The 24,151-nt window shown below is 33.6% G+C and overlaps 1 protein-coding gene across 1 annotated transcript; it reads left to right on the top strand.

Moving 5' to 3' along the window:
* The first annotated feature begins 243 nt into the window (after positions 1-243).
* LOC105978062 (B3 domain-containing protein Os03g0120900) lies at positions 244-1,714 on the top strand. Its single transcript, XM_013003474.2, has one exon. The coding sequence runs from the start codon at positions 566-568 to the stop codon at positions 1,595-1,597; it is 1,032 nt and encodes a 343-aa protein (XP_012858928.2). The 5' UTR covers positions 244-565; the 3' UTR covers positions 1,598-1,714.
* The last annotated feature ends 22,437 nt before the right edge of the window (positions 1,715-24,151 follow it).

Below are 24,151 nucleotides of genomic sequence, written 5' to 3'. Positions count from 1 at the left end.
ACAATAGTTACTAGCATATTGAATAATTTTCTGGTCAAAGCACAAACCACCGTCCACATGTAGCAGCTTCGTTTGGTTGATATGTGAATTTCTTCTTTTGAAAATCGTCACTATCATTGAGATAAAGAAGAAGAAGAAATATCTTGTTATTATTAACCCTAGATATATATATATATACAACATATATTAATATAAAAATATATATAGTTCACATTTATATATATTCACGAGGTGAGAGTTGAGACCTAGCTACCACACAAAATTAAATATATGCCAAGAAATAAAATAAAATAATAATTTTGGTTGCTCTTTCATGTTGTTGTTCTTTTTCTAGGGACGGTAGGTAGACGACATATACAATTGCAACTCCCAGTAGCTACCTTCTTTATACGTATACATTCTGTATCTCTTCTTCTTCCTTCTATCTTTCAATTTTAATTCTTCTTTCAATATCTCTCTCTCTCTCTCTCTCTCTCTCTCTCTCTCTCTCTGGCTCTCTCTCCTGATTAGATCTGTGTGAGCGTTTGAGTTGATTTGACAAGAGTTCATTAATCTAGGTAATTACATGAATTTCATGTCGGGTAGATCAGGGTTTTATGAGGAGAGATCCTCCTCCTCCTCTTCTTCCGGCTTTCCTCTTAATTACTGCAGTTACGGCGGCGGTGGTGGTGGTGGTGCACCGCCGGAGTTCAACAATTATGGTAACGGAGTAGAAGAGGAATATTCCGGCGGCAATCATACAGCCGCGGTGGCGATAGAGAGGGAGCACATGTTCGACAAAGTGGTGACGCCGAGTGACGTGGGGAAGCTGAACAGGCTAGTCATCCCGAAACAGTACGCCGAGAAATACTTCCCCTTGGATTCGTCAAACAACGAAAAGGGGCTTCTTTTGAATTTCGAAGATAGAAATGGTAAACAATGGCGGTTCAGATACTCTTACTGGAACAGCAGCCAGAGCTACGTCATGACTAAGGGATGGAGCCGCTTCGTCAAGGACAAGAAGCTCGACGCCGGCGATACTGTCACCTTCCAACGCGGTCTCGGTGATTTCGCTAAAGACCGTCTCTTCATCAACTGGCGGCGCCGCCCAGATGCGCCGCCTCCTCCGATCTCATCATCATCTTCAATAATATTCCCACACTCTCACTTCTCTTTCCAAAATGCATATTCCCCATCTAATTATAATAATTGGAATAGTAGCAACCCCCTATTTTATCAACAATCTCCCAATAATTACCCGGGGATTGTGAATGGAAACCCTTGTCCGCGGCCGGGGTCAATCATGTACCTACAGAGACCTGGTTCTTTTTCTCCCGGCGGAGGATGGGCCGCGGCGGCTCAGCCACACACGGAGGCGCAAAGAGGGGGAATGGTATTCGATTCAGTGCCGGTGGTACAAGTAGCCAATAATAGTAATGGTTCGGGCGCAGCAAAGCGGATGAGGCTTTTCGGAGTGACAATGGATTGTCCCATTTCTGAGGCTACAGCAGATTCCGAAATAATTATTCATCCCGATTTCGATTCTCTTAATTATAGTAATAATTATCACAATAATTACAAAGGCAAAGATTCATTGTCTTTAGATTTGGATTTATAACAGTAATTTCATTACCGGTCATCAGATTTAATTAATTTTCAGGGTTTTTGAATTCTTTTATTTTCCTGTGTAAAATCAATGACAGAATATTAAATAGATACATTTGTAGATCCTTGATGCCTCCTGTTATTTTATGCTTTTACATCTACAAAAATATTATATATATAGATATATTTCAGCAACATTTAATTCACCAGCAGCTTTGTTTGATTAATTAATTAATTACTCCGGTCCCCTCTCTCTCTCTAAACATGTATTGATATCTTGTTATATATGCTGACTTTTTTCGGCAGAATGTGTCTGAGAAGTGCAGAGAAAATGAACTTTTTGACAAATTTGTTTGTATTAACTTTGTTAGGTTAGTTGTCTGCTTGCGTCGATGGGCAGGCCCGGCCCGCCGGTACTGCGTTCGCCAGAACTTTTTTGAAGAGATCTTGCTTTAGCAGGTATATATATGTAACTCCTTATTTAATTTTCAATTCCGCATCATTTTTAATTTATTTACACAAATTTCATCTTCGTTTATTTAATTTCTCTTACATCAACTTCCCATTTCCATACTTCTTTGGTTGGCTTACTATACCTAACTTTAATTCAGAGTTGAGGGTTATGATATATATAGTTCAAACTTTCAATCTTTGAGCCTGCTGTAATGGGTTTGCATTTGCAAGATATTTCCTTGAAGAATTCATCAACAATCAAAGATGTTTATGTAATCTTTCGATATAATATATATATTCTAAGTCTTGTGTTGAGTATATATATCATCGTAGATCTTACATATAATCACACATATATGTATATGATTGTGTGCAAGAGGTGTATAATATTGAATAATATAGAATTGGGTATTACTATTACCCAGTGAGCATAGCATATATGGAATGCTCCTTTTGTCAATTCTTTTCACTGATTTTCTTTTAATTTTTCAAAATAGAGTGTTTAAAATCTCAAATAGATTTGAACTAAGGACTACAGTTTATAATAACAAACTCCACTTACTTGGATGGATTTTGGAACATTCTTAGCTCTAATTACTTTGAATTAGTATTTAACTTATAATAGTAGTAATTGATGTGAAATCTTATCCACATAGAGATAAGAGTGATGCGATCTCTCGAGTATCATAAGATTTCTTTACTGAACGTAAGAAAACTCTTGTTTATTATTTCTCTTCATCATAATAAAACCCTAGCATAAGACGACTATTTAAAGATAATAAAACCCTAGAATCCTGATCTAACTAGAAAAGATAATTACCTATACTAATTAAATACCTAATAATCTCCTAACCACTACTAACTCACGGCTATATTCAATCTAATTATACTATGCTAATTAATTAATAATAAAATACTAACTAAACAATTAATTAAATAATATATTAAATTGTATGTCGTATCAAACCACCCCTCTTGAAATGAACCTTGTCCTCAAGGTTCGAGTCAATTTGCGTTTCCACCTATGTTTGACTTCATCGACTTGCTTCCCGATTGACTCCGACTCTGACTCCGAAAAACATGATGAACGATCAAGATCTTTACCACACTGTTTATGTTGATCGAACGAACTCCTAAAGGCTTTTGGAAAGATTCTCAATATTTTTCCCGATAAATAAGCCTCTTCAATTACCTTTTCAGATTCCGGTTCATTCACAATCACCAATTCTTGTTCGTCTTTTTTTCCTTTCAACATCATGGAAATCTCTCAATATCCATTGTAGTTCTTCATTCTCATCTTTGGTTAATTCCTCATCTTCGTCCCAAATTACCTCAGTTAAGACGAGTGATTCTTCGTTCTCCTCCTTGGTTGGTTTCTCGTCTTCATCCCAAATTACTTCAACTGAATCCAATAATTCTTCTTTCGGCGAACTTACAAAAAATTGGGGCTCTTCGAAAAAGTCATCGTCTTCTTCCTCTCCCTCCGACGATAGGCTTGGCAGTGGCGGTGGTGGCGATGGCCGTGGCGGTGACGGGCAGCGGTCCCTTCGGCAGCGGTCCCTTCGGCTTTTGTGATGGCGTTGACGTCGTCCTTGACTTTGTTCGAGCAATTTCTGAAAATTAATGCGTAATTTCTCTACGGATTTCTCCAATCGCTCTAACCGTCTTGTTTCTGACATCGTGATTTTCACAAAGTTTTGATGTGATCTCAACTTTGCTCCAGCGTAGCTTTGATGTAATCGCTGCCTTGCTAACGAAGCGTTGGTGTTAATCGCAACTTCGCTCTGATACCAATTGATGCGATCTCTCGAGTATCATAAATATTTCCTACGAAACGTAAGATCTATTCTTTAATATTTTTCTCTTCATAATAAAACCCTAGCACAAGACGACTATTTAAAGAGAATAAAACCCTAGAATCCTAATCTAACTAGGAAAGATAATTACCTAAACTAATAAAATACTTAATATTTCTCCTAACCCTAACTCACGGCCATATATAAACCTAACAAACTATTCTAATTAAATAATAATAATTATAATACTAACTAACTAATAATTAAATGGTATATTAAATAATATATCGTATCAAACCACCCCTCTTGAAATGAACCTTGTCCTCAAGGTTCGTGTCAATTTGATCCCTCTCAATTTGTCTTCATCATAATAAAACCCTAGCATAAGACGACTATTTAAAGATAATAAAACCCTAGAATCCTGATCTAACTAGAAAAGATAATTACCTATACTAATTAAATACCTAATAATCTCCTAACCACTACTAACTCACGGCTATATTCAATCTAATTATACTATGCTAATTAATTAATAATAAAATACTAACTAAACAATTAATTAAATAATATATTAAATTGTATGTCGTATCAAAGAGTCATTTGAGATTATTATTTTCTAAAATATGTTCGTCAAATCCGGATCGTAATGTGTCGTTCAAAACTGTTAGAACCTTGTCATTAAAAATATTCACCATTTCGAAAGCCACATGAATATATATTCCGATCCGCTGAAATTTAAGTCTAAAGAATCATGTAAAATTGGAGCCTAGGTTCTGATTATTTTTTAGTTCATGGTCTCAGACAATGAGCATAACATCAGTACATTTAATTTGTCTCATACCTTTGTATTTACACAGCATATATATATATAACACGTGCGCATTTGTGTTGTTGCGTTTAAAATTTGAAGTGAACTTATTACTGGTTATTCGTAAATGAAAGTATTTTGAGCTGCAAGTAATAGAATCAGAGTTTACTTCTCTCGATCGAACTGTGTTATGTATCTCTTTTTTCATCCGATCGAAAAAATTTCTAGGTCAACAAGAACACCCACAACTTGAAAGTACAAGAATGAACGGGAGCTCGAAATATAATTTTGAGAATATAATTTTGAGTCAATAATTATTCGGTAGTGGAAAAGAATTTCTATTATATATAGGGGTGGGCATTCGGGTCGGGTCGGGTCGGGTTATTCGGGTCGGGTTATTCGGGTTTTTTGCAAAAAAAAAAATTACCCGAACCCGACCCGAGATAACCGGGTACCCGGTTGCCGGGTACCCGGTTATTTCGGGTCGGGTTCGGGTCGGGTTCGGGTTTTGCTATTTTCCTCTTTTTTTTATTTTTTTTTCTGTTTTTTTTTTATTTTTATTTATTTATTTTTTTTTTCCTAATAATTATTTATTACTTCCAATTCGAAATGTGACATCAAACTTCATAAAATATCAAAAATATATTAGATGTTGTTTTACTTGGATTACAAATACGGGAAGTAAACCGTATTGTTATATACACAGATTCATAAAAACAAAAGAATTACTAAATTTATTACACAAAAACAATTAATCACAAAAAAAAAAAATAATAATAATATAAGTTACATAAAATATACATATATATAAAGACATACACACACACATATATATATATATATATATATATATATATATATATACAAACATATACATATCTATATACATAGTCTGTATTACAGACATATATATATATATATATATATATATATATAGACATATACATATATGATATATATATATACAGACATATACATATATATACATACGTACAAACATATACATACAGACATATACATATATATACATACAAACATATACATATATATAATACATAGTCTGTATTACAGACATATACACATATATATATATATAATTTTTTTTTTTTTTTTTTCTTTTTTTTAACCGGGTACCCGGTCGGGTACCCGGGTAGAATTTCTAATACCCGGACCCGACCCGGTTTGGGAGCACCGGGTACCCGAACCCGGGAAAAACCCGGTTACGTAAAAAATTACCCGATCCGGTCGGGTAATACCCGACCGGGTCGGGTTATACCCGAATAACCCGACCCGAATGCCCACCCCTAATTATATATATGCTGGTCAGATAGGCAATTCTAAGTTATATATAAAATACATAATTTTCACAAATGTGTTTTTCGTATGCCGTGATCGATCATATACACGCGGACGCACACTTGTGGTCCTGTACTATATTCTATATAGAGAGTGCAAAAATTGGATGCAATTATTTGTTGTTGATATATAAACCTACATTACCAAGTCCAACTTGGATGAAATCCTCATTATTCAACATTAATTAAAATGGTGATATCCTGGATTCTAACAACTGAAATTACATGTATATATGAATCTTCACATTGTTTTATGTTTTCTAAAAGCATTTTTTAATAAAATTGAGTTGCATTGAATATATCTAAGCTGATTATTGCTATGTAAAGTCAACCTTATTAGGACATTAAATTAAAGATACCGAAAAAAAAAATCATAAATCGTAAAAAAAAAATTATTCTGAAATCGATTTTTTTTGAATGAATTTGTTCCTACATTCGTCGTACCGTACTTAGGTATTGATCCAAATAAAACAAGTTTCGGTGGCAGGTTGTTAATTACAATATGGTCTTACAACAAACGCACTCGAATAAAGGGCTTGAAACCCCCGACCTCTCTCGCCAAATTTAGTAGGTGCTCCGATAACACTAGCTAATCTAACCCTAGTTAATTAACATATATCACTTGTGAGTGAATTAAAGCTTAAAATGTGGAAAATGGTTTGTGGATCCCAACTTCCATTCCTATATATATAAATCCTGATGATTGAGTGTGACAGCTCCACACCCCTATGCTCTCCTTCTACCCTAGTTTCTTTTCTGCTCATGCTCCTCATAATTAATTCATTACTATTTCATTTCATTATTAATTTAATCTATATATATATATATATATATATATATATATATATATATATATATATATATATATATATATATATATATATATATATATATATATATATATATATATATATATAGATGGGTCCCCACCCCCTCCACACCTTTTAATTTTACTAGCTTTCCGCTAGCTAACAGTTTTGTTGGTTATAGGTTTCTTTTGCCCCACTAATTAGCTGATACACACACACACACATATATATATATATATATATATATATATATATATATATATATATATATATATATATATATAGTGGTGGGGCGGTGGCTGGGTTTTGAGCAGACAAAGTTAACGGAAGCAAACAGCAATACCCAGAGGTTTTCATCTGTTTTGGCAAACTGTGTTTGGACAGCTACTTCACTACATGAATCATGATCATCCTAGCTAACACTTTTATCCACTCCTCTTTTATGTGTGCTTATACATTAATTATTATTTGAAATATGCAATCATTAATTAATTCATTTTAATTCTATGTCAATTTTAATTCAAAAACAATCTATAGAAGCATCTTCTTCATATTTGCTCTTGATAAAAGTGAAAAATGCACGAGATAACATTTCAAAAGTATTTACCCCCGTGGAATACACGAGATAACATTTCAATAGTGAAAAACATAATGATTTATATACATGACAATAATAATTATAATAAAAAAACATATTACACTATTATAATACAAATTTATTAGTGATATTTAAATTACAGTAACAATATCAACATTCATATAAATCTTATAATACAAATTACCTGCGCAAAAATTTTAATAACTAAAATAGATCTTTGAAAAAATGGAGCAATTAGTAATGCAAAAATTTAGAGGAGAAAAATAAAAAGAAAGAAACGTGTAAATATAGTCATAGATGTATGGTTCAAAAATTAGATATTGACGTTGAAAGGATTCTACACAGTTTGGTTTGAATCTTGAACTTTTTATAATTACAAAATTAGTAGAGAAAAATAATAATTTAAAAAGATAGTTATAAAATGGCGTCCGAGTTGCTTAGGATTGCCCTATCGTTTCTTCTTTTATGTATAAGATAGACGTATACTTTACCTAGTTTCTTTTTTTTTTCTTTTTTAACAAAACAACACTAGGAACAGTAGGTATGCACTCGTTAAATATTACAATAGCCACAAACTACATGAGAGGTATAAACGGCACACGACAACATCAATCGTTAGAAAATGTTTGCAGAAGATAAATTATTATTTTTCTTATTAGGAAAATGCATTAATTAATTTTAAGAACGAGAAATTACAAGAGTCTAAACGAGGGAACCGAACCTCCATAAAAAAAAAAAACAACTTAACGAAATATTAAAATTGCGGGAATAAACCTTAAACAATTACAATAGAGAGGCAAAGTTTGCATCCCTAGAGGTAAATTTGAACCTCCATTTCGGCAAAAGGGCTCAAAATATTTGGATATCATCAATGATCACTCAGTTATTCCAATCAATTATGCAACAGTTGCTCGTGATGAACGAAATCAGCTCTTATCAAGTAGCTAGGGTCGTTCCTTGTTTTTTTTTTATTACATTAATCAGGATAGTTAAATAGTGGAAAATTTGGGAAGTTTATGTATACATTTGTAGTTAGCTGTCTTAATATTATTCTGTAACACTTGTTGAATCTTTACAGAGTTGAAGGAATAATTAAATGAACATGCCGAAAAAACAACTTACAGCTCAATCCCGGTTTGATTAGTTAATGCTGACATAGGGTTATAGACTTATAGGGAGCCGATTATTAGCAGACCAAATACAGTTACAGACGGGTGACATGTCAACTTTAATATATTTAATTCATTTGGTCTCTAATTTATAGGGGGGTTTATTTGCAGGAAGCTATGCAGGTTTTTTAAACATAATTTCCAAAGCAAAGTAATTTTTCTTCTTCCTAATTCTCTCTAGTTCGAATTTAGATAAATTGATAAATCATGAAAAGAAAAAAAAGAATCTGATAATAACAGATTGAAAGCAACAATTATCGATGTGGATGGATAAAATTCAGACTTTAAGATAAAATTTAAGATGTATTCGGCAATTTTTTTTTAATTTTTTTCTTAGGAAGGAATGAACTTTGTATTAAAACTTTAAATCTTCAGTTACAAAATTTTGAATAGCATTGGGAAATAAGTCTGAGATAAACTCATCTATAAAGGATAACCAAGCTAACTCATGAGCGACTCGATTCCCTATTCTTCGAATATGACATGCCGAGAATATCTGAAAGGAGCGAACAATCCTTTGAATATCAGCAATGACAGTACCATAGACCGATAATTCCGCCTCACATCGAATTGCTAAGATAATCGTGCTTGAATCCCCTTCAATACTCACCTAACTCCAGCCCTCTTACTAGCAAACTCCACTGCTAAAAAAGCTGCTTGCTTTCGCTTCAGCCGATGCGGTATCAAGTGGTTGTTTGATGTGAATTGAAGCCCAATCAACACATTCGCCCAAATTATTTCTAGCTACAATCCCAACACCAACGCATCCATCCTGTGAGTTTTCCGCAAAATTATTATTATTATTATTATTACTAGCAGTTTTCACCGTGCGATGAACATGATAACATTTTGAATTGATAACAATGATCAGTTAAATACTCCCTCTGTTCCACAATATCTGTCTCTTTTGAGAATTTTTTTTGTTCCATATTATCTGTCACTTTACAATTCCAATGCTGCATTAATTGCTTATTTTTCAATTTTACCCTTATTAACTCTATAGCACTCTTCATGCATTAATTAATAAACAAGGGTATTTTGGTCTATCAATACCTATTTTCCTAAAATCAAGACATATTTATTGAGATTCTTAAGATTTGTGCCAAGGTGAAAAACGACACCTATTTAGGAACGGAGGGAGTACATGATAATAACAATTATAATAAAATTTAGGGCAAATGATAAATAGACTCATAACAAGGGCATTTAATTAAAAAATGAACATCCAACTTTTTTGTCTTTCAAATAAATTCAGCTCATTCAAATTTATTTGCAAATAAGGAAAATCTTTTTATATATAACCAAAATTACCCCAAATTCCTTGAAACCCTAATTCAACTCCAATTTGATGATTTACATCTCAATTTAGCCAATTTCACCAATTAACCAATTTTGACCGCCACCGCCGGTCAGCCGCCTCTGACCGCCGGTCTACGACGTTGACTTTTTCTTTTTTGAAAACTCTTTTTTTTTTCTTTTTTTTTTCGGCAGGTGAACCGTCAATCTCCAGCGTTGACCTTTTATTTTATTTTTAAACATGTTTTTCTTTAAAAAAATATTATTTTAATAAATATTACTGTCTTGGCGGCTAAATTACTGTCTCCAACAGTAACTTAACTGTCCGAGACAGTATTTTGCTATATTAATTAATTTTATCGTCTTGGCCTGCAATTTTGCTGTCTTCGACCGTAATTTTACTGTCTCGTGCAATAATATTACTATTTAGGATAGTAATATTAGTAATATTATTGTTCGGGAACGTAAATATTACTGTTGGGGACAATAGTATTAGTATTCGGGACAATAATTTTACTGTTAGGTACAATAAGATTACTGTTTGAGATAGTAAAATATTAGTAATATTATTGTTTTGGTATTTAATATTACTATCTCAGACATAACTTTATTGTTAACACAGTAATTTAGAAAGAAACAAAAAAGTTTAAAAGAAAAAAAAAACAAAGTCAATGCTTGTTTATGTAGACAATATAACTCTTACTGGAAATACTTTCCAACTCATTTATAAAATTATTCTTTATCTCGGCAAGGAATATGATCTAAAATATTTGGGAAAACTTGTTGGTTTAATTTATATATAACAATCTGCGTAAAAGAGAAACACATCTACTTGGATGTCGAGAAGAATCGAAATTGTGAATCACGAAATATCGATTGAGGTTAGCTGATGCAATTTTCTTAAGACAATATTTTCGGGTCTGCCGAGGTGCAAACGTCTCTTCTCGGTAGTCTTCCAAGGTACAATAATCGGTTGCTTGAAATTTGCACAAAGATCAAACCTACAACAATTGCAATTTCGACAGAGAAAAGAAGAATTGCGCTTAGAAAGTCTGATTAAAATTAAGTACAGAATTGGCTAGTTTCTGCGTTAATTTATAGGTAGTAGAAATCTCTTGGTGGGGATTGTGTTTATTGGAGAAAGAATGACACGTCTGTTTAATCATTCTTATGTCTTTAATCATGACTAGTTTTGGGTCAAATAACTCATTTATTTAGTTTGTCCTAATTAATTTTAATTAAACATTAAAAGACCTTTGTCACTAGTCTCGATTCAATATGAGATATCTTCTAATTAGAAACATTTTCCATTCAACTTAGTTCACGGTTAAATTTATGAAATTAATCTCTTTAAGTAGATTTAATGAATTTCTAACAAAACTCACTTATTTTCTAAGGTTGGAAGTTAAATATTTTGTTAGCGCGGTCTCACACTTTCTCAAATCAAGTATGCTCGTGACGTTTTCATTAAGGTAAAGATTTTTGAGTCATCTAAAATAAATACTCCAATAACTATAAAACTCAACCCTTTTTCCGTTGATAATGATCCAACATATCCTACCGAATATCGTCAATTATGTAGTTCTCTTCAGTATCTCACTTTTAATTGACCTTACACATGTTGTCAACCTTGTATGTCAACGTTTTCAAAATCTGATAATGAAGGATCTTCGAGCAGTCAAGCACATTTTACGATACTTTAGGTTATGCTTTATGTGATGCAGATTGGGCTGGTTGTCCATTAACACGAAGAAGTACTATAGGTTATTGTATTTTTTTAGTGCAAATTGTGTGTCTTGGGTCTCAAAAAAGCAGCCTACAGTTTCACGCTCAAGTGCAGAGGTTGAGTATCCTCTCTAGCCACTACAGGTGCCGAGCTCATGTGGCTCAATATCGTTTCATGATCCTGGGATCACACTTAAAAAAAAAAAAAACAATTCTTCTTAGTAATAAGAAAAGTGCAATTTACATGACTCATAATCCGATATTTCATGCTCGCACGAAGCACATCGAGATTGATTATCATTTTATACGTGAAAAAGTCACAGCTAGAATTTTTTGCCTTCATTACTTGCCAATTACGAAGCAAATTGCTTCTAACCAAGGCCCTATCTAGAGATTCCTTTGACTTTTTTTTGCCACAAACTTTGTGTTTATTCTCTCACACCGTCAAACTTGAAGGGGTTGATAAGATTTTCTCTATTCAAGGGCAAAATCAAGGAGAGTTGATTGAAGAAAATCAAGAAGATGATTTGCATAATATAGTTTAGGAAATTACTATTGTTTAGCCCATCTATATTTTATGACCGTTGCATATTTTATATATATATATATATATATATATATATATATATATATATATATATATATATATATATATATATATATATATATATATGTATCAGTTGTACTAGTATTCACCCATGCGATGCACATGCGCGTTTTTTCTCAAATGAAAATAAATAATTGTAAAACAATCTTAATAATTTATCAATTGTTACGCCCATTGAATATACACGAAAAAAATATAATTAACGATTTTTAATAATTGTAATCACTAAAATGGAATAAATCAAAATGTCATCAACCAACAATACTAAAAAATATTAAGATTATCATGTTCTTCATAGTTACAATATAAAAACAATATTACATATGAGTATATCGATAAACATTCCCTTAAAGATAATAAGATTTGCATTGCGTACCCTAACAACATGACTGAAGACAACGTCGCACGCGTGAAAAACATACAGGGAAGATAAACTTGCCAATGAATAAGTTGTAAAAAAAATAATTATAAGCACGGCATGTTGCACGAAAAAATGATAAATATGAAAACATTTGCACCTTCAAATTCGATGAAAACTTCATTGTACACGCATTTCTAGTAACATTGGTGAGTTCACCCGAATTCGACTTGATGAATATCAAAATGTCACATTTGCTCTTAACTCTGGACAATGCAACATATAGTTGACCATGACTAAAGACAGGTCTAGGAAGATACAAATTTAAACCAACATGCGAAAGAGTTTGGCTTTGACTTTTGTTGATCGTCATTGCAAAAGAAACAATCAACGGGAATTGTCTTCTCTGAAATTTAATTGGCAGGCCGGAGCAAGATGGTATTAAAGTCGTCCGAGAAATGAACATCATGTCACCGATATTTTTACCGGAAATAATTTTTCAATTCAGAACGCGAATGCCGGTTCTAATTATTTGAAGTCTGGTCCCGTTCCACAATCCTCTATAGCTTGATCGATATTTCTTATTAGCATAACTGGTGCACCGACCTTGAACTTCATTGCACGAGAACAAACTCCGGAGGATCTTATTGTATTGAATAATTTAGTCGAATAGATTTTTGCATTATCCTTCCGTTGTTTGCTCATCTTTACACATACTATTTGATCTCAGGTACAACTCCTCTTCTCCTGGAAGGAGAGACATTAAGTAATCGTCCACAGACTCGACATATTCATTAGTTAGTGCAAGAATTGCCTTCCCTTGAAAATTATTTGAATTGCATATGTTACTCAACAAATCCGGATAAACGAAGTTCAATATGTCTCTGAATGGATCTTCCGATTCACCAATCAGCATGTCCTCGGGAATCTCTAGCGAAGCTTCACCATTATTTTGTTCCCCAACATCCCCATTACCAAAAAACTTGTTGGTGGAAATACCTACCCGCAAGCGTACGTATCGAACAAGTATTATAGTGGACAAAAGTCCAAATATCGATCCTACAGAGAATATTAATTATCTAATTCTCATAGCTAGATTCTATCAATTATGATAAGGCCGACCCTACACAATGGAAAGATGATTAATTATCCTAAATTAAACTAAATTAAATTAAAGTTAATGAAACAGGCAAAAACGCGAAAGCAAATAAAAACGAAGTTGTCAGACTAAGCAAGCCTAGGATTTTATCTTCCCCCTATGTGATTATTAATTCCCGAATTCCTTCAATTATGCAAGTAACTATCACCCGAGATGCTAAATTAATCATAACCCGCTTCCGCGTGCATTATGATTCTAAATTTCTAGATTGAATTATTCTATTCCTACGCAATTAAATCCAGAACACAACATGAAACACAAATCTCAATAATGGCTACCTAAGAGATTAACTATATTCCTATGTTAATACAACAAATGCTCTTCTACCGCAGCTCTAATTGTTAAACCGGTCTTCCAATTCATGCATTCAACAATAACAATAGAGCACATAAACTGGCCAGTTTCATGCACTTAGTAAAACAAGTAGAAGAAATAACGTGGAATTAAAACTTGCATAAAATAATAAAAAATGGTTCATAAATCCCACATAGGATTCAAAATAAAATCCTAGAAACTAAAGACTTCGCTACTCGTTATTCTTATGATAAGCAAAGTAGAATTAATAAAAGAAATAAGAAAAACTATGCTTGAGTCTTCGATCTTCGTTCTTCGCCTTTTGTGGTGTTCAATTTTCGTGCTTCAATCCCATTGAATTGTGTTATATAGTGGTTAAACTTGATCAAAAGGAAAGAGCTTTCTTGTGCAATTAAAACTTCCAAACTGTACAGAATCGGGGTCTCTGACGGCCGTCTGAGTTTCAAACCATTCTGAGACGGCCGTCTCAATCATCGTAGTATACTGTTCAGCTTCGCATCACGGGACGACCGTTCCAAATTTTAGTACAAAATTGGGACGGCCATCCGAAGCTTTTCTCAAATTACTTTAAATCGAAAGTTCACCAAAATTCAAGTATACCTACAACAAAGCAAGTAATTTCATCATTAAACATTGGCCATCATTCATCATCACAATTCATCGATGTTTTCAACTGAAATATTTATTTTAAGAAAACAATAAATAAACGAAAACAACTAAAAAGAAGAAAAATAAAATCACAAGGCATGCAATCTAAACCACATAAAACACATAGAAGGTGCTTTGTTCCACCCCAAACGTAAATTTACATTGTCCTCAACGTAATTAGAACGAAGTGTTAGGATAGAATACACCTGGATTAGTCGAGCTTCATCCCCGGGTTGCACTCCTCCATATTTCCTCTTTCAAGAAATTAATTTTTTTCCAGGGGCATTTCAAACGGTCGTCTGGTCTTTTAGTTTGCATTTTTCGACCTGAGTATTCAAACATGATTAAATTGTTATATTGGAAGCTTCTAACAATTCTAAGAAAAATAAAATCAACTAGAAATACGAAAATAAAACGATAAATGCTCGGGTTGCCTCTCAAGAGCGCTAAATTTTAAGTCTTCAGCCAAACTTTGCTTCTCGAAATTGTTCAGTCCAATCCAAAGCCTTGTAGATTGTGCATCCATCCATGATCTCTATGACTTCAATTGCAACCAAGACATTTATAGCATTGAAATATGTCAGGGCCCACCTTAGTTTGTAGTATTTTCTTCCGTTGTAATCAATCGGTACGAAGCCAAGATGGGATGTTCAACAGGCGCCCCTCAAATTGGTACACAAAAACCTCAAGTTTGCGTATAACCTCCGCCTCAAACGCATTCGTATTCTCATCAACCTATATTGATGCCTTCAAAGCCACACCAGGAACAACGATAAGATCCTCAATTTGAATATTTACATTAACCACATCCATCTCCTTCTCCTTTTGTTCTGAGACATCTTTAAAGTTTAGCTCGATTGCATGCTTAGATTCATCCCGCTTAAGTGTATTCGTAAGTTCTTTTTCCCTCTCATCAACACTATTTTCTAGGTATAAAATATTTTTCTCATAACAAGGTTCACACGAATTTTCTTTTCTAGGTTTTGAATTGATGGTTGAGTGGATTTCATGAATTCTTCAAGCATGGATTTCAAATAAATCTCCTTAATAGTGGGTTCTCGTGACCTTGCATAATAGGTATGAAAATCATCAAATTGCGGCTATAGATCTTGAAAATCGTTGAAAGATTGGGTCGGAATGCTCTGCTCGTACGTGTTGGTATATGTGTTCCAATAATATCTGTTGGTATTATCGATGAAAATATTCGCCTTCGGTGCTTCCCAACATTGGTTAGTGTAATGATTCCCACCTCATTTTGAACAAAATAGTGGCATGTCATATGTGTTTGGGAGGTATTCGCCAGACGGAATCCATTCATATCCCGTTTGAGGTGTGCGAAAATTGTAACCTGACATGCAACAAAAGAGAAAAAATTAAATAAAATAAAACTAAAAATAAAAATTAAAACAATAATTTGGGTGAATCGAGAGAATTGTTCAAATCTAGAGTCAGAATAAAAGACATTTTATTATATTCCCCGGTAACGGCGCCAAAACCTTGTTGGTGGAAATACCCACACGCAAGTGCAAGTATCGAACAAGTAATATAGTGGACAAAAGTCCAGATATCGATCCCACAGAGAATATTAATTATCTAATTCTAATCACCAGATTCAACCAATTATGATCAAGACTATCCTACACAGTCGAAAGATGATTAATTATCCTAAATTAAATTAAAGATAATTAAACAGGAAAAATCACGAAAGCAAATAAAAACAGAGATTTGTCAGATTAAACAAGCCTAGGATTTTATCTTCCCCCTATGTGATTATTAATTCCCCAATTCCTTCAATTATGCAATTAATTACCTCAGAGTATAACCCGAGATGCTAAGTTAATCATAATCCGCTTCCGCGTATATTATGATTCTAAAAGTATTGAAATACCGTATTCCTATGGAATTAAATCTAGAACACTGCATAAAGCACAAATCTCAATAATTGCTACCTAAGAGATTAACTATATTCCTACGTTAATACAACAAAAGGCTCTTCTACCGCAGTTCTAATGGTTAAACCAATCTTCCTAATCATGCATTCAACAATAAGAATAGAGCACATAAAGTTGCTAGTTTCATGCACTTAGTAAAAAAAGTAGAAGAAATTATACGGAATTAAAACTTGCATAAAATAATAGAAAAGGGTTCATGAATCCCACATAGGGTTCCAAATGAAATCATAGAAATTAAAGACTTACCTACTCGTTATTCTTATGATAAGAAAAATAGAATTAATAAAAGAAATAAGAAAAACTATGCTTGAGTGTTCGATCTTCGTTCTTCGCGTTTTGTGGTGTGTTTATATAGTTGTTAAGACTTGATTAAAAGGAAAGAGCTTACTTGTGCAATTAAAACTTCCAAACTGTGCAGAATCGGGCTCTCGGACGGCCGTCTGAGTGTTCAGGCCATTTTGGGACGACCTTCTCAATTCTCGTGCTTTACTATACAGCTTTGCATCACGAGACGTCCGTCCCAGATTTTAGTACAAAATTTACGAAGGTCGTTCGAAGCTTTTGTCTGCAATTCTATTGGTTTGAAATCCGACTTTGACCATGTTGGAGTCTGAATTTTGGAATGTTACGTGAAATAAGAATTGTAGCCCTTTAATTAGCTTTTGAATGCCGCTAGAATCAGGTGATTTGGAGTTCGTATGAGAGACATATGCTCGAAATAGTGGACACTACCAAAACTGTTACGAAATTCTTTCTTCCAATTTGATTTATTTCCTTATTTGGAACTTTTTACTTTCTTTTTGATCATTTTTCCTTCGTGGACACTTAATTCTCGCTTGTCACCTATAAAACACAAAATCTGTCAATTAAGCACAAATATAATTAAATCTAAACAAAAGATCCACGTAAAGTAAGCATATTGAGTGTAAGATTTACACTCAACAATACGTTACTCAACAGATCCGGATAAATGAAATTCAATAGGCCTCTCAATAGATCTTCCGAATCACCAATCAACATGTCCTCGGGAATCTTTAGCGGAGCTTCACCATCATTTTGTTCCCCAACTTCCCGATTACCAACCTTCAGAATCCAATCTCCAAATTTTCTTACCTCATCCATGTTAGAGTGAGAAGAACATGTCTGCAATCTCATGTTCTTATTCAACTTCACGACACGACGAAATTCCACAACGGAGAGCAGTTGATCATAGCATGTACTATATCCTTCCTTGATGCTTTCAGTACAACTTGTAAAATCTGCCTAAAAGCTCCTCCAAGAACAACCCCCTTATCACCAAACGATTTGTTTACCTGTAATAATGACTTCATTGTCTTGTCAAGCTCTTCAAAACAGTATATATGCATCATATAGGCCTCGTCCCATATAATAAGCTTTGCCCTAATAAGAAACTCCGCCTATGGATTTTGTTGCGATATGCTGCAGGTGGAAGTCTCGGGTACATTTATGGGTAGTCGAAATCGAGAATCAGTTGTTTTTCCACCGGGGAGCAATAACGATGCTATAGCACTCGATGCAATATTAATTACAATCTCTCCCTTGGAACGGACTACAGACAAAAGAGTTTTCCAGAGGGAACGTCTTTCCCATTCCACCATGCCCATATAGAAAGAACATTCCACCACAATCCTTGGATACATGCAACATCCATGAATACATCATAAAATTTTCTTTGCTCGTCTGTAATGGAAGATAGAGACTGTTGAAGTTCTCGACCCATTTCAAACCGGTCGTAATCCAGTTCATCTAACACCAATAGCTTTATTGTGTCCTCCACTGCAGATTCGATTGCAACTGGCATGGGCGCGTAATTACGTAGACTTTTACCATTGCTTTGCAATATTTTCTCCATTTCGGTAAGATTATAGTTCATCAAGCTTTCATCCGATATAGATAAATCTACAAAAAATATGGATACAGTATGTGCATTTAGTTCAAAACGTAAAGAGACAAAATTAAAAAAACGAGTAATATTTAAAATCTAATTGAATTATGTGCTAAATAAATTGCAATACCTCAATTATTATGAAGTCGTTGTTATTTGTAAGCAATACCCTCCGCCAAATCACCCCAACAACTTTGCCATACATGGCAGGGACTGCTTAATGTATTGGAAAACAGCATAACCACCATTTGTATTGTGTGTTTCATAAAATTCCGCCGTAACTCGATCATGGCCCTTGTTGACGTACTTGAACAGGTATTTGATGTAATTGTTTTGGTTGAGTAGCTTGATATTAATGTGAGATTTGTATTTACTCAGCAATAAAAACACAAACCCATTGTCAAGAGTAGTCTTCTCCTTCATAACTATTCTGCCATCTTCTCTTCTCTTGTTAACAATATAACTATTTGCATCTCACTTAGTGCGCTGCACAAATGGCTTTGGAAATCGCTTCATGAAAACTCGATCCTTCCTACATGGACATTTCAAATTTGCTTGACCATACAGACCATGTATCAAATACTTCTCCACCATCTGGTACATCTTTCTGTAGATTTCTTCATCAAGAATTTCAGCACATATGATCCGGTCAATGTCTTATGGGTTCTTGGGTTTGTCGTCATTATGAAACCACAACAGAATATGTTCATGCGGTAGACCGTGTTTCTGAAATTCAATAGTGCATACGTCTGTAAAGAAAATATAAAGAGATGGTGTTAAACAATATGCATTAATTTAGTGAATGATGAAATACATAGTTAAACGCATACATGAAATCCTCTAATTCCTATGAATATAATAAATGTATAATTTAAAAATGAGATCTAATGAAATACTTACATGCTCTAATATGTCCGAATATACGACTCTTCTTAATTTCTGTCATCATAATATCGATTTTCATCTTGAGCACACCACACAGAAGGTCTGGACGATCCTCCGGGCTGAGATTTGTATCTTTCAATACCCTTTGTATTTCAGGTCATTGATGACTGCATGTGATTGTGATGAAGAGAGTTGAAAATCCAATCCAATTACACATTTGAAGAGCATCATCAAAGTTGTTAAATATATATCTTGGACCTACTGTGAACGACCCTTGAATTATAATAATTCTTCCAACCGATTTACCCTCAGTGTCTTCTTTAAAAGTTTTGTCTTCGATACCTTTGTACATGTCAACCCTAAGTTGATCCTGATTGAACCCTATGAAATTCAACCTCTATGACTCAATCAACGAACATGCATCGACACAAACTGCTGAAATAACTTCTTAGCATGCAAAAAAGTAGTGAATTTTCTCCACACCGTTCCTGGATCAGGTATGCAAAGAACTCTCGCATGCTTAACTTTCCCCTTTTTGTATTATCAGCAAGCAAAGATTCTCTCAAACTGATATCGTCTCGATAACCATCTTCCCCCTAAAGAAATAAAAGAGGATATTGTAGAGACAGTTAACGAAGATGGAGCTCACTTATTCGTTCAAGCTTGTCCAAGCATGTCTCAACGACAATGTCTCTAACACCCTCTTGTGTGTCAAAGTCCCCAACAATCAAGCCTGCTATTTCACTAGCATTTGGAAGATTGTACGTCATGCCATCAGTACTGCGGGTTTTTACTAGTCGAAGTTTTACTCATGTATGACCATCATTAGAAAAACGATCTTGAACAGCTGTACAAGTATATTGTTACCATAAATGATATCTTTCAACGATGTCACGTTATATGGGTCAAGATTGTTAAAGTTGTTTCCGGACCTGCCATACAAAAAATAATTTAATTATGATTTGTAATTATATACTATTTTTAAATAGGAATATAAGCCGCAACATTTTACCTGACGGCATCAATTTTATTTTAAATTTCATTCTATGTGTCGAAAATGTAAAGCTGAAAAAACTTAGGCCTCGTGCTTGCCGCTGGCAATAAACTGCCCAATATATGGTAATTTTGGTCGTAAAATAGAAATGTTAACGAACCAGGTCCGTTATTAACAGATGTTTGTACGTTTCCACCAAGTGAGGAGACAGAAAACGTCATATTATACGATCGTACGTGCTCTTAAGAATGTTAGCTCCTTCGATCAGTTCCAAACACTAAACTTTTAAGTGCATGAGGTGTATCTATCATTTTTGGGACCTGGACTTTTCCAGTCATACAACAGAGGCCAAGTCTGAGCATTGATGTTTGTCTGTGCTTGTTAGTCCTTTCACCATACCACATCATTGCACTACAAAAAGGATATTCATGCGTCTCGTCTCCAAGATCTTCATAATCTATCCAAAATTATTTAAATAATAATTTTTGATTTAAAAAAATATAGATGTAATTAATCTATATAATTGGTAATGTAAAGATTAAAAGTAAAAAGATTAACATAAAATTTACCAATGTCGTCAATTGCATCGTCATTATTCTCATTGTTGGAGACATATTTAGAATCTACATGCAAAAACAAAATTTATCATTATAGTACAACATTATATTGACTAACGATGCATAAGAATGAGATAAATTTTGTCCCAATGACAAACATAATTACCTCCGTTGTCGCAAGAAATGTCTCTTAAAGTCTGTAAATCCTCATCTACCAACATAGTACTAATTCCATATCCAACCTAAGTGCTATAGATTCTATTATTTTCTGACTCCTTGACAACTTTTTTCCAGTTCGGGCGGAAAAACTTATAGTATAGATTATAAAGTATTATTACACAAATAACATGTATATTAATTACATGTATTGCACACTTAATCATTTCAATTTAGACATAAAACTACTCCAAGAAAATAAGATCGCACCTTTTATTTGAGTCATAATAGGATTTTGTAACTTGAAATGGATCTTCACGTGATGCAGATGCACCATTGTGCAGTGATAGTACTCAACGACATTTGTAGTAAGAAAAAAATTGCCTTTTGATTATGAAATTCATTTATTTATAATTATGTAACCATAATTGTACAAAGATAACACTTTCCATCTAATATAATATCGGCACCACGATTAGTTTCCATTTTGTTGATTTCGATCGTTTTTTTATTGTAAAAGAATCACTTGATATAATACCTTTCTTCTTGGTTGTCAATTTTCATGTATACGTCGGAAATGACTTTTTTTCTTTACAGTGTTGCTAGCATCTGTTGAAAGACATTGAGAGGATAATATATAGTTAGTTATTACGTATACGAAATCATTACATTAAAAAATATATATATATATATATATATATATATATATATATGTTTGACCAATTTGTGACATTATTATTTTAGGGGCTTTTTGAAAAAAAACCTTCATTATTTCTTTTAATGGGGAGATGCTCAAAATATTTTATTCGATTTGAAAAAAGCGTACATCCATTTTCTGCCATTATTTTTTCCAATTTGCCCCCGCGCGACATCATCATTGCGTCACGCGCTGATTATTAGCCGTTTTTTCTCTCTCGTTTTTTTTTTTTTTTCCCGAATCAGTTTCGTTAATCGCATATGAAGCATAGTCGATAAAGGAAGCATAGTCGATTAAGGAAGCATAGTCGATTGAGGAAATTTTTAATATTTTTTTTCTCTATCAGGTATATTAATAAGCATAGTCGATTATGAATCTGAGTACTAAAAATAACAAATCACAATTAAAAAAAAAGCCAAATCAACTATATTATACAAAAATCAAAAAATATAAAAAACATTCTAATTGATTTATACAATTAGAATCAATAAACAGAAAGTCAAAAAATAAATGGAGTCGATTAACCTTAATCGACTACTGAACATAGTCGATTACACATTAATCGACTGCTGAACACAGTCGATTAAGGAAATCTACTATGAAGCATAGTCGATTAATGAAATCAATTTCAAAAGTAACAAAGACAACCATATTGCCGGCAATGACACCAACACGATTCAACAACATAACCCAAACACTAGCAAAATTATCACAAAAATAATAAAAACAACCACAAAAAATAGCGGAACCAACTATTTTTGCAAAAAAATCAAGCAAAAGTCGTAGTTGATCTATACATTTTCTTTTATAGAAGTTCACCAAAAGCGACTAAAAAACAATCAAAAAGTCTACCACTAACAACCGCGGATGAAAAAATGGCAGCAAGATTGGCAAAAGTTCACCACCTACAATTCGAAAAATACATTAATCAACTACTGAAAATATATTTGATTATGAGAATAAACCAATCTAAAAATCAAATAGAAATTTATTACAAGAAAAATAATTTATTACCGAAATGAATAGCAATAAAATTACCTCATAATCACGATGGGATCCAGAATCTCTTCAAGAGATCAACATTATTTACTATAGATCTGTATAGCAGAATCCATAGGGTTATGAATGGACTCCTAACTTGCTGTATTCGATCTAGCAGCATTTTCGGCCCGGGTGATAAATTGCTTGTTCCATCTTTAGTTGCTACAGCGAGGGATGGACGAAGGAGGAGTATTAGTGGAAGTGTATGCCCCGGCATGGGAAGTGGGAGGAGCAGGAGGACAAGAGACGGTGGAGTCGGATGTTGGAGATGATGCAGGCGGTGTGACGATGGTTGTGGGTGCTGGAGTTGCTGCTGCGGGATGCGCCGTCACTTGTTGCGGCAACACTCGCCGTCGATCCAATGCGCAACCAAATCCTCTATCTAATACTGTAAAGAGGGAGAAAGAAGAGAGAAGAAGAAAAGAGAGAAAGAAGAAAAAAAGAATAGAGAAAATGTGCAAGAATAAAGAAGCGGCGGAGAAGAGAAAATATGTGAGAAATTAGGGTTAAAGAAAATATAATCATTAAGGGTATAAGGTAGTTTACTGGTATTAAATATCCAAGCTAATAGCTAAAAGGGTTCTCTCAAGTTATTTATTTGAGTGGTATCTACCTAATATAATTTTTCCAGATGAGGGGGGTCTTGCTAATTTTCCCATTATTTTAAGTTGAATTTAATTACTAACCAATAGAACGATTGGTTGTAACGAAACTCGATGGGTTTTAGTCCACGTTTATTCCAATAGAAGGATCCTAGTAATTTTGTGTGTGGAATAATACCTTTGGCCTTTTATACGTTCCAAAGATGAGTGCCGACTTCCCTAAACTGTAAGCTACACATGAAATCTATATATTAAATTCCTCACATAAAATTATAAATAATCAGTTATTAATGCTTATAGTCCAAAAATATTTTACTGATTATAACATGGAGAATATGTAAATGCTAATCGTTCAATAAGATTTATACGTACGCGCCATGTAAAATATATTAATAATATACGCATTATATTTATATAGTTAAATAAAAAACCATTGGATACATCGGTTAGAACGCAATTATCACGCGTTCGATCAAAATTCATCTGAAACAGTTACCGAGCAATTTCTTTTGTCCAGTATTGAATCATTTACCACTTTTGCTTGAAACCCATTCAATCATAATTTTTTTGCCTTTTCTTTTGTCAAGATAACCTACACATTTACATTGATGAATAATACAATATAGCGTATATGATAATAAATATTAACACTAAACATGGATTAACTACAATACAAGTATA

This window comes from Erythranthe guttata, chromosome 1 (genome assembly GCF_056151865.1).
Source record: "Erythranthe guttata isolate IM_541 chromosome 1, IM_541, whole genome shotgun sequence".
Taxonomy (NCBI): domain Eukaryota; kingdom Viridiplantae; phylum Streptophyta; class Magnoliopsida; order Lamiales; family Phrymaceae; genus Erythranthe; species Erythranthe guttata.
Note: the sequence above shows the minus strand (reverse complement) of the source record. Positions and strands in the feature narration are given on the sequence as shown.